The sequence below is a fragment of the Felis catus genome, chromosome A3 (genome assembly GCF_018350175.1).
Source record: "Felis catus isolate Fca126 chromosome A3, F.catus_Fca126_mat1.0, whole genome shotgun sequence".
Lineage (NCBI taxonomy): Eukaryota > Metazoa > Chordata > Mammalia > Carnivora > Felidae > Felis > Felis catus.
Genome location: NC_058370.1, coordinates 87085991 through 87098722, shown reverse-complemented (window position 1 = coordinate 87098722; position 12732 = coordinate 87085991). Strand labels below are relative to the sequence as shown.

At 40.0% G+C, this 12732-nt stretch overlaps 1 protein-coding gene across 3 annotated transcripts in view; it reads left to right on the top strand.

The window, feature by feature from the left end:
* Positions 1-10871, top strand: part of CA3H2orf42 (chromosome A3 C2orf42 homolog) — a 33587-nt gene extending 22716 nt beyond the window's left edge. For all 3 annotated transcript variants that reach the window (XM_003984093.5, XM_045054338.1, XM_045054339.1), the window contains 4 exons: positions 3802-3909; positions 5190-5290; positions 6668-6830; positions 9738-10871. In XM_003984093.5, coding sequence (XP_003984142.3) covers positions 3802-3909; positions 5190-5290; positions 6668-6830; positions 9738-9946 — 581 coding nt within the window. In that variant the 3' untranslated portion in view covers positions 9947-10871. The remainder of the gene's footprint in view (positions 1-3801; positions 3910-5189; positions 5291-6667; positions 6831-9737) is intronic.
* Positions 10872-12732: the final 1861 nt, after the last annotated feature.

Below are 12732 nucleotides of genomic sequence, written 5' to 3'. Positions count from 1 at the left end.
CAGCTCATAACATTGCTGGACAGTGAGAGCTGTGAGGAAAGTGTTCCTCACACTAAGTAGAAATATTTGCTTCTAGTACTTCCTGTTGGTTCTGGTTCACTCTAGCCACATGGAGTAGGCCTGTTCTAAGTGACAGTCCCTACCACTGCACACATAGCTATCATGCTGCCTGACAGGTCTTCTTTTCTCCAAGTGATACATCTTAGGTCTTCAAACACTCCTCATAGCATATCTGCAGACCTCATATAATTGTAATGTTCTTGGCTGAATATGTTGCAGTTTATGATTATCATTTTAATTTTTTTTTTAAGTTTACTTATTTATTTTGAGAGAGAGAGAAAGAACGTGAGCAGGGAAGGGGCAGAGAGAATGGGAGAGAGAGAATCCCAAGCAGGCTCCACACTGTCAGCACAGAGCCTCACTTGGGGCTCCATCTCACGAACCATGAGATCATGACCTGAGCTGAGATCAAGAATCAGACACTTAACCGACTGAGCCACCCTGGCAGGTGTCCAATGACTGTCATTTGAAAAATGAAACAGGTGCCTGGCTGGCTCAGTCAGTAGAACATGTGATTTTTGATCTCAGGGTTGCAAGTTTGAGCCCCACATTGGGTGTAGAGATTATTTAAAAATAAAATCTTTAGGGGGGCGCCTGGGTGGCTCAGTCGGTTAAGCGTCCAACTCCTGGTTTCTGCTCAGGTCATGATCTCGCAGTTCGTGAGTTCAGGCCCCATATCGGCTCCATGCTGACTGTGGAGCCTACTTGGGATTCTCTCTCCCTCTTCCTCTGGCCCTCCTCCACTTGTACTCTCTCTCTGTCTCTAAAAATAAATAAATAAAATGAAATAAAATCTTTAGGGGCACCTGCGTGGCTCAGTTCATTAAGTGACTGACTTCAGTTCAGGTCATGATCTCGCAGTTCATGAGTTAGAGCTGTACATTGGGCTCTGTGCTTACAGCTCAGAGCCTAGAGCCTGCTTCAGATTCTGTGTCTCCCTCTCTCTCTTCCCCTTCCCCACTCTGTCTCTCTCTGTCTCAAAAATTGACATTAAAAAAAAGTTATAAAAAAATAAAATAAAATCTTTTATAAATAAATAAATACATACATACATACATACATACGTACGTACGTACATACGAGGCACCTGGGTGGCACAGTCGGTTGATCATCCAACTATCGGTTTTGGCTCAGGTCATGAGCTCACGGTCTGTGGGTTCAAGCCCCATGTCAGGCTCTGTGCTGACAGTACGGAACCTGCTTAGGATTCTCTCTCCCTTGCTTTCTGCCCTTCCCCTTCTCCCTCTCTTTGTCTCTCTCTCAAAATAAATAAATAAACTTGACAAAATTATTTATAAATAAATAAATAAATAAATAAGACACTCCAAAGTGAATAGTAGCTCAAAAGGAGACAATCAACAGGAGATGAGTTTTGAAAGATTATAATAGTTACGGCTTCATGGTAAGGGAAGAGACAAGAATGGAGATCTTACAATACATGTTTAATTTTGTTTATATTAATTCAGAATAAATAAAACTTCAGAAGTTACTTTTTAGAAATATGAAATAAATTAAGAGTTTCAAAGAGTCTATGTTTGGGTCTGCCTGGGTGGTTCACTCAGTTTAGTGTCTGACTCTTGATCACACCTCAGGTCCTGATCTCACAGTTCATGAGACTGAGCCCCGCATTGGACTCAGCACTGACAGCATGTGGACTGCTTGGGATTTTCTCTCTCTGCCCCTCCCCTGCTCTCTTTCTCTTAAAAAAATAATAAATAAATAAAATAGTCTGGTTTTTTCCTGTTAAAATTGTATTTATTTACTGTTTGAAGTAATGTAATAAGTACCTATAAACCGACCTCCCCAAATCAAAGATAGAATGCCAACAATAATGTAAGATGCACACGGTGGTCCCTCTCTGTCCCATTCTCCATTACCACTCCTCCTCACCATCTCCATTACCACTACCTTTGTCAAAGTCATCATCATCTCTCCTGGACTGTGAGTCTGTATGTTTTATGTGGGCTTTTCAAGAGTAATTTGTACGTCTAAGCCCTGGCATCACATCACCTGAGTTCTAGTTAGTTAGCACTTCTTTTAGACCAGTCATAATCTCTGCATGTAGCCCACAATCTAAGTTCAAGATGAAAAAGATTCCTTTGTATGGTGACTTTTCCAAACTGTCCATATATCACTGTTTTAGTGACTCAGAAGCGGTGACAGTTTTGTCATTGACATTCTGCATTCAATAAAGTATATAAAAACATTTGAAAGAACGTAAAGTCTTTCTGTGGACTTCTAGAAAACCTTTTATTTTTATTTTTCTTGGTTTGACCTTTGTTTCAAAAAGGCATCTGAGGAGTGCCTGGCTGGCTAAGTTGGTAGAGCATGAGACTCTTGATCTCAGGGTTGTAAGTTCAAGCATCACACTGGGTATGGAGCCTACCTAAAAAACAAAAAACAAAACAACAAAAAAAACTTCTTTAAATAAAAAGGCATCTGAACTGTCTTTAAGAGTCTTCTTTAAGAACCATTCTTGGGATGTCTGGGTGGCTCGGTAGGTTAAGCGTCTGACCCTTAAATTTGGCTCAGGTCATGATCCCAGGGTCGTGGGATCGAGCCCTATGTTGGGCTCTACACTGAATGTGGAACCTGCTTAAGATTCTCTCTCTCTCTCTCTCTCTCTCTCTCTCTCTCTCTCTCAGGGGCACCTGGTGGCTCAGTCAGTTAAGTGTCCAACTCTTGATTCAGCTCAGATCATGATCTTACAGTTCATGAGTTCGAGCCCCACATCAGGCTCTGTGCCAACAGTGCAGAGCCTGCTTGGAATTCTCTGTCTCCCTCTTTCTCTGCCTCTTCCTGCTCATGCTCTCTCTCTCAAAAATAAATAAATATTTTTTTTAAAAAGATACCCACTCTCTCTCTCTCTGCTCCTCCCCCACACCCCACTCCTGTGTCTGCACGCACTCAAATTAAAAAAAAAAAAAAAAGAACCATTCTTAAGTTGTATCTAGCCAGATAGTAGTTTTGGAACAGGTTTTTTTGTTTGTGTTTTGTTTTGTTTGTAAGCTCTATACCTGATGTGGAGCTTGAACTCACAACCCTGAGATCAAGAGTCACTTGCTCTACCACTGAGCCAGCCAGGCACCCTCCTCATGGACAGTTTTTAAAGAAAACTCTGACCTCTTCCAACCCCTCCGCTAACATTGTTTCTGCTGCCTTTTTGTTGACCTTAGTGTCTTGCAAGTTTCTATAAGAGGTTTTTTACGTATTTTCAAAACATTTTGCCTTCTTAGAGATCATATTCAGAGAGAAAGACCGATGCTTGTTGGATAAACAGTGTCCTGACTTTGTGACACTCTTGGCCCAGACCATCTGAGTGACACCTTGCAGTTACTTTGCTTGGACATAAATGCACATAGCAAATGCTTGGAGACAGTGAGCAGGATTGAATCAAATTTACCTTCTCAACTCAGCCTCATTGTACTCACCTCATTTCAGATACTCTTTAAAGGGAAAAGTCTGGGCTATGCTGGTGTTTATGAAACTGAGGAATTGAAAAGTTATCTTTGGCAGATGACAAGGGTCTGTTGTATTTGTCATAATAGAGATCAAGAGTAGGGCTGGTGACAGTGCTTGACTCATAAAGGTCAATCAAAGCCTTCTTTTTGCCTCTGTATAAAGCAGTCTCAGTGGCATTTTTAGTTGTTAGTGCCATCCAATTCCATTTCTTCCACTTCTCCCTACGTGTCAGAAAGCCCACTGAGCTTCTTTAAACGAGTTTCTTCTTATTTGATATAGGCAAACCAGAGCCACTGGTGTTCCACATTCCTCAGTCCTTTTTTGATGCTCTGCAACAAAGAATATCTATAGGAAGTGCAAAGAAACGGCTTCCCAACTCCACCACAGGTATGGGATTTTTTTCCTCAGGAACAACAATAGATATCTTGACCTTAGAGAATTATGCTTAGAGAAACCGTGTGGTATTTTCAGGATTAGGACTTCTAGTCACATGCTCAAAACATGAAGCCTTAGCCAGTCAGCTCTTGGAATAATGATCACTCCCCTCAAAGGTACCATACTTATTCCAGTAAGAGTTAATGGAAAAATTCAGAAAGCACAAACTTGGTAAAAGGACAGTGAAGTGTAATGAGGGTGCCCACTAAGAAGTTTGACATTTTCTAGATATGAACCAATTTCAGTAAAAGCATTGTAAGTTCCAGTTGTTATTTGCACTGGCTTCTTGGAAGCATATTACAATCTGTACCAAAAACAAAAACTTGTTTTTCATGGTTCCCAATTTTGATGAAGGAAGATTTTATTTTTAGAGTAATTCTTAGGCTTGGAACCCTTTATAATTACATTATTCTGGTGCTTATTTCTTGGTTTTCTATTACATCTTCTACTAGAAATTTCATGATACTTATTAGGTAGTGTAAGGAAACGAGGGAGAGAGGAGGAAGAATAGATGGCTCAGTGATAAATAGCCCGAGAGTAACTATAGCTGGACATCAATGCGATTTATTTAGTTAGTAGTTATTTGATGATTATAATAGGGACTGAGGTTTAATTCTATCTTTGAGGTTGAATTCTATCTGTGAATCACTGTTTAGGGCTATAAAAATCTTTGTCTTCACAGCTTATCTATCTGAGGCAGTGTTGATTCTTTCTTTCACCTTAAACTTTAGGCCTCCTAATACATTACTTTTAACCCATCCTTTAGCTATTTTTGCAGGCGTTTTGGTGAAACCCCTTTATAATCCTTCAGGCAAGGCAACAGGTTGGCAACCATGTTAACTGGCCTAAACTCCATGTAATTCTTTTAAGAACTATAATTTGACCTCTGGTATATCTAAAGTTGTGAGAGGTTGTAAGGTGCTGTTTTATAATGGAGTCCTGTGTGTGTAGCTATACCAAACAAAGAAATCAGTTGCTAAGGTAGCAAAAATAAGTAGCATCTCAAAGAAGCATCAGAGACATCTGTTAGCAAAAATCCATATCATTTGATTTACCACATTTCTGCCAAACCTATTAAAGATTTGCCTCTAGAATTTCTTTTTTAAAAGTGCTGAGATTCTAGAAGGAAAGGATAGCACTGCACTGAACTTTCTAAAAACTGGATAACAAATACAATGAAAGAGAATGTTATTTTTTTGGTAGTCTAATCTTGTTCCCTTCTTACATTGAAGCTTTTGTTCGGAAAGACGCCTTGCCACTGGGAACCTTTTCCAAGTATACCTGGCATATCACTAATATCCTGCAAGTTAAACAAATCTTAGATACCCCAGAGGTAAGAGTGTATTTCTACAATAGTAGGAGGGCAAAGAGGGGAAGAAAGAGAAGCAAGTGCAGGAAGTATGTTTGCACCAATTCCTTGAGTTATAGACACTGAAGAGAATTCCTTTTTTTCATACTAAAAGATTATTCAGAAATATTCATGGCTGTATAGTTCTGACTGTGATTTTAATGGGTATTCCCTGTGGTTTGAAAAAGTATCTTAAATTGGAATATCCTTTTTCTTTGCCTTTAGGATCAGAAAACAGAGATCATTTTTCTTATGAATTAGATAATGAACCCCTACTAGCTATGGTGAGCCCTACATTAACCGGCAGGGAGCTAGAAATTATATAAATAATTTGAGATAATATACTATTTGTGAGCTCAATGAACTCAGCACAATTAAATGCTTCTCCACAAACTGCAATTTAGTTCTCATTAGAAAAATGACCCTTATTTATTTGGCATTCTTTTTTGCAAGAGGAATATTAGATATTTTTAAACATTTTCTTTTTCAAGCAGATCCTGAAAATTTGAGGCTTTTCCCTTCCTACAGTAATGGAATATTGTAGAAAATTCAGCATAGTGTGGTTTGATACATTAAGATTAGCTTAATTGCAAGGCATTGTTACTTTCAGAAAAAGAATAAGTTGTTTGGTAGTTATAAAACTTACATGTGAACCCTAGAAAAGCCCTGTGTTAGCACTAAAGGCACTTGAGGAACCTCTTTAATTGTTGGATGTTACAGAGATAGCTTCTCGCCTGGAGCAAGTGTTCAGGGAGGCACTGTCACTGTCAAGTGAAGGAAGAGAACTAATTGATCATCTTGGAGTGTCGGTCTGTTTGGGCATTACTTACCTGCATCGCCTCATTCAAACTCACAACCATGTGTTGGTATTAACTGAATTTTGCCGATGAGAAAGGCTATATGCCCTGCTGTTTAGTGGCAAAGACCAATTCAAGTTCTGTCTGGCTTAGTCCCAAGGATGGTGTGAAGCATACAAGGTGTTAGGCCAGCTGTAGATGCTGTCAGTAGAGCTTTTAGGAGAAGAATCATGCTAGCAGAGCAGGAGGGAAGGGAACAAAACTGATTTGAGAGCAAGTCTATGCCAGCAGCCATTGCATAGCCATGAAGATGTTAGAGGTTCAGTTCATAGATAGTTTGGCTGGGGTTCAAATTAAAGTTATAGAGAAAAAAGGAAAGTCATGAATGATGTAAAGGAGAAAAGGCAGATTTCTTGATAGCATTTACTTGAAAATACAAGAGGAGGTTTCCATTAATTTGAGTGTAACAAAAAAGAATAAGTGAAAGATCTGTTGTCATCCAAATGTTTGTCTACTTTGAAAGTTTTTCCTTTCTCACCTTTCTTGGTATTGACTTCGTGTCCAGATGCCCTTGGAAATCACTCGGAGTTTTATCCAGAACCGGGATGGGACTTATGAGCTGTTTAAATGCCCTAAAGTGGAAGTAGAGAGCATAGCAGAAACCTATGGTCGTATAGAAAAGCAACCTGTGCTGCGACCTTTGGAACTAAAAACTTTTCTCAAAGTTGGTAAGTGAAATTGTGCTTTCAATAGCTCATTTTCCTTTGAAGGTTAGCTGTGTGCATTGAACTGTCCTAGACATTGGATCTTGACCTTAAGCAAAGAAGACACATGCATTCATCTTGTAAAGGCCATCATGGAATAAAGTGTTTTGTTTCTTTTGAAACAATGCTTTTAAAATAAAATTATAAGGGGCACCTGGCTGACTCAGTCAGTGGAGCACATGACTCTTGATCTTGGGGTTGTAAATTTGAGCTCCATGTTGGGTATAGAGATTACTTAAAATCTCTAAAAATAAATAGAACAGAATAGAAGTAATACATATTCATTATAGAGAAGTCATAGATTTCATTATAGACCATAAAGGAGAAAAGTGAACCACCTATAAGCTCATGCACCATAGAAGACATCACCATTAAGATTTTAGGGGTGCCTGGTGGCTCAGTCAGTTAAGCTTCTGACTTCAGCTCAGGTCATGATCTCGCAGTTTGTGAGTTTGAGCCCTGCAACAGGCTCTGTGCTGACAGCTCAGAGCCTGGAGCCTACTTCAGATTTTGTGTCTCCCTCTCTGTCTGCCCCTCCCCCTGCTCGCACTGTGTGTGTGTGTGTGTGTGTGTGTGTGTGTGTGTGTGTCTCAAAAATAAACATTAAAAAAAAAAGAATTTGGCATATCTCCTTTTAGACTCTGTTCTACACATGAAAAGAGTTTGCAAAACATGGGCTCATACCTCGGATACTTTTTTAACTTAAAAATATTATCATGACAGCTTTCCATATCTACCTTAAACATTATTTTTTTTTAATTTTTTTAAAGTTTATTCATTTTTGAGAGAGAGAGAAAGAGAAAGAGCATGAGTGGGGGAGGGGCAGAGAAAGAGGGAGACACAGAATCTGAAGCAGGGTCCAGCACAGAGCCCAACGTGGGGCTCGTACTCACGAACTGTGAGATCATGACCTGAGCCAAAGTTGGACGCTTAACCGACTGAACCACGCAGGTGCCTCTTAAACAATATTTTTTTAACTTTTAAAAAATTTTATAAAACATATATAATATAAAAATTATCATTTTAGGGGTGCCTGGGTGACTCAGTTGGCTAAGTGTCCGACTCTTCCGCTCAGGTCGTGATCTCATAGTTCATGGGTTCGAGTCCCACATCAGGCTCTGCATTGACAGTGCCAAGTCTTCTTGGGATCCTCTCTCTTTTCTCTCTCTCTACCCCTCCCCTGCTTGCTCTCTGTCTCTCAAAATAAATAAATAAACTTAAAAAATTTTTTAAATAAAATAGTTTACCATTGTAACCATTTTTAAGTGTATAGTTCTCAGGCATGAAGCACATTTACATTGTTGTGCAACTATTACCATCATCCATCTCCAGAACTTTTTTGTCTTCCTCCACTGAAACTGTACCATTAATTAGTAACTCCCCACTCTCACCTCACCCCTGGTCCCTGGCAACAACCATTCTATTTTCTGTCTCTATTAATTTGACTACTTTAGGTAGCTTATGTAAGTAGAATCATACAGTATTTTTCCTTTCTCTGACTTATTTTACTTACTATAATGTCTACAAGGTTCATCCATGTTGTAGCAAGTGTCAAAATTTCTTTGCCCTTTTTTTTTTTTTGTTTGTTTGTTTTTTAAGCAAGCAGTGTGCCCAACATGGGATCTCAGGACCCCAAGATCAAGATTCACATGCTTTGGGGCTCCTGGATGGCTCAGTTAAGCGTCTGACTTCAGCTCAGGTCATGATCTCACAGTTTGTGGGTTTGAGCTCTGTTGTCGGCCTCTGTGCTGACAGCTTGGAGCGTGGAGCCTGCTTCAGATTCTCCATGTCTCTCTTTCTCTCTGTCCCTCCCCCACTCACGCTCTGTCTCTCTCTCTCCCCTCCAAAAATAAACATTAAAAAAAAATAATAATAAATAAATAAATATATAAATAAATAAATAAAAAGATTCACATGTTCTATCAACTGAACTAGCCAGATGCCCCATAGTTCTGAAAGGTATACTGTATTATTTTAAATTCTGCTAGTTTTTTTTTTTTTAGTAAAATGTTTATTTATTTTGAGAGAGAAAAGAGTGCATGAATGCAAGTGGGGGAAAGGTCAGAGACAGAGATCTCATGAACCGTGAGCCATGAGATCATGATCTGAGCCAAAATCAAGAGTTGGACCCTGCTAGTGTTTTATATTTTTTTGAAAGCATTCTGTAACCTGAGTTTTTCATGTTTAAATCTTTGATCCTCTGGAATTTATTTTGATGTAAGGTATGAGGTATGATTCTGCCACCTTTATTTTCTTCCAAATAGTTATCTAATTGATGCACACTATTATAAGAAACACTTGTATTTTACTAACTGAAATTACTAATCACTAATTTTACTAATTGAAAATGCAACCTTTATATTATGCTAAATTCCTGTTCTATTTGAGTCCACTTTGGATCTTTCTGTTTTGTTCATTTAATCTGTCTAGACATATGCCAGTACCACACTCCTTTGGTTATTATGGGTTTGTAGTATGTTTTAGAACCATGTAATTTTAATTGTTTCTGGTTTCCTTGAAACTTGACCTTTTCTTGCTAGCCTCCCTTTTAATCTCATCCAGCTATCTTTTCTCCTTAATCTGGGCTCTCCTTAGTATTCTTTTGGCTCTATTTCCATGGAGGCTGGGTCTTATTTCATTTGAGGGTGCCAGACAGTTCCCTGAAATTTTTATTTGGATAGATACACCAGTAATCACTTTTCCCTTCCCTTGATTCTTCTCCACTGTTTCTCTCTCCTATTTTGTTGTTGTTGTTTTAATTTTTTTCTTTTTTTTTTTTTTATTACTGAACAGAGTTACATCTGTCCAGCCTCAAATTTTGGAATGGTACTAATCAATGTTCTTTTTTTTTTTTTTTTTTTTGGTCTTCAGGCAACACTTCCCCAGATCAAAAGGAGCCAACACCGTTCATCATTGAGTGGATTCCAGATATCCTTCCTCAGTCCAAGATTGGTGAGCTTCGGATCAAGTTTGAGTACGGTCACCACCGGAACGGGCATGTGGCGGAATACCAAGACCAGCGGCCACCGCTGGACCAGCCCTTGGAACTGGCGCCTCTGACCACCATCACTTTCCCTTGACAAGGGAAAAAACAAGAGTCTTTTGCTGCTAAATTTGCACATTCCCAACCCTTGACAATTTAAATACTAGTTAGGCACTTAGATGGCCCTGTCGCCTAGTGAACTGCTCTTAGCCAAGATGCAATTTCTTATCGCATTCAAGTGGATACTGTTGAAGAAAAACTCTTCTTGTAAATGGCCTTTTTGGTGCTGCTGTGTATGGTCTTCGTTATAAATTGGATGATATTTCTGGCTAGAATTTTTAAAGGAACAAAAAGGAAACCAGCTCTCTTTCCTTCTTAAAGAACTCACCTTTAGAGTTTGTTTCAAACTTTTTCTAATTCTCTAAGATGTTCGCAGCACTTCTTACACCAACAGTGTTGGAAAGTTAATAATACCCTGTTTAGGGCAGAATATTAAGGACCATCCTGACAGAGTTCCAGTCATGCCCATTTATTTTGTTCTCAAATAAAAGCACAATGTCACTAGTTTTTCCAAAGTATATCTCATGTTGGCCTGATTATAAAATTATAAGCCTTTGGGGAGATTTAAGTAACAGTGAAATAGGAAAAAGAAGTCCAGGTATCAAGGGATTATTGACATTTCAAACTAATGCTTCTAATTACTTGTTCCCTAGATATTTATTTCCTTCTTTATTCTCCAACAAGTTTAAGAGCTGGTAGGTTTAATTCCTGTTTTTGAGCTCATTGATCACAGAATGGTGATACTGAAGGACACAGAAGTGGAAGCCTGTCTTCAGGGAGAAAAGAAGGGAGTGACCATTTCCTATATGCCTCCTGTGTGCCAGACACTTTCATTTATATTCCCATTTTTCTCATTTAGTCCTTACTGTTTGAGTTTAGATATCACCTCTTCTTTTAAGTTAAAGAGACAGCCTGTTTTTCTTGCTGGAAACGGCATTAAAAATGTTTCATTTTAGTGCAAAGGGCATGTTCTTTCTACTTTATTATGTTACTTTGATATAAATTCCTTGTAAACCATTGTCCTTGGGAACATAAGAAAAATCCCACGTAAAGGAGACTCCTGGTTTTCTTTTGACTGCAGGTAACAAAAACCCAACTCTAACCAGCTCAGGCAAAAATGGGAATGAATGGTTCATGGACTTTAACATAGGGCTGGACAGCCATCCTGGGTGGCACTAGGGTGTAACTAGGCCTCAGGAACCCTGGAGCCAAGGTCCATCTGACCCATCACTGTCTCTCCTGGGGCTTCACTCACTCTTAGCACAGAGCAGCACCCTCTAGCCAGAATTCCGACTTTTCAGGCACCTGAAAGTAAGACTTACACTTTTACACTGAAGCGGGATTGGCTGCTCTACTCTCTCTCTCCTCCGAAGGGCAAAGACCCACAAGAAAGACTCTGGCATTTTTGGTAAAAGGGGAGCTGTGTCCCTCCAAGGGGGAAAGGGTAGGCAAATTAAGTGTTGTCTATCCTGTGTGATTGAGGGAATAGCTTGTGTGGAGAGCTCACAAATGCTTTCGACAGTAGGGGAATTCCTTGGGGAGACTCCAGAAAGTTTCACAGAGAACTTAGAACTTGTACTGGGCTTTAAAGGAGAAAGGGTTTGTATAGATATGGAGAAGAGAAAGTAGGTAAAGCAGAGCCTGCTGAAAAGGAAGACCACCCAAGGAAACACAGTGGTTGGTCCATTCAGGAAATCCTGCAACCTGAGTACTTTAAGGACATTGGTTACAGCTTTTTGACCAAGACAGACCTGTGAGTAACAGGCAAATGCCTGGATCTAGTAGTACTTGACTATAGCCACGGATGAGAATACCCACAAAGGCCATAAAACACATGGCTGGGACAAATGATCCACCCAAAGAGGAACAGTACTGAAGTGTTAAGGTCTTTACCCTGGACCACCCCAACCCACCTTCACAGTCCATCAAAATCTGGAATGGGGTTCAGAGTTACATTGACCAATAATTCTAATTTGGCACTCTCTCTAACAGGTCAAGCATGGGCCTACAAGTACCAGTAAGAGTACTGTACCCACTCTCAACATCCAGACCTCTGGGACACCACTAGCATTGACCTCATTTCAGACTCAGCCCACACTACCACCCCAGGGTGATCCCAGATACTCCCAGCAGAAAAAGGCTCTTCAAACTCTGCACACATCTGCCTCCCCACCTCTCCATGCTCCCACCTGCTATCCATTGCATACCTCCATTAGTCCTAGGAATCCCCCATCTCTGGGAGAAAAGCTAATGCCTTTCAACATTGCAGCCACCATTTGTATTCCGGAGTGAACAGCTCAAAAACCTCCATGTCCACGTAGTCACCTGTTTAGTGCATGGACTGACGATCCTTAGACAATATTAATAGGTATGAGAGGGATGCCACCTTAACTCCTCCAGACAAAATGGCTGGGCCCCTAATGTTGTGGGCATAATGAGAACAACTTGCTGCCACTCCACCCAGATCACTTTGGTTCTAACCTATCATGTCCCTGCTTCTACCAGAACCACTGTCATCTCAACAGCTCGCTGGCTTAGAAGAACGATAAGCCACTCAGAGACCTCCTGAAAATCTGACTCTAAGAACCACCCACATAAGTGAGGGTCTGTAGGCCCGCCACCTAGTTCTTTCATGGTACCAGATGTCATCGGTCCCAGTCACATAAGTTCACCCTTTCACTGATTCCTATTATGTCCTTTCTGCCAGTAACCCACCCTTCCTTCCAACCCATGTGTACATGCATATATATGCACACACACCATAACACTCTGGCCTCCTACTCATCTAGCTCTGGCCACCTACAGAATGCAGCCTGTGTACAT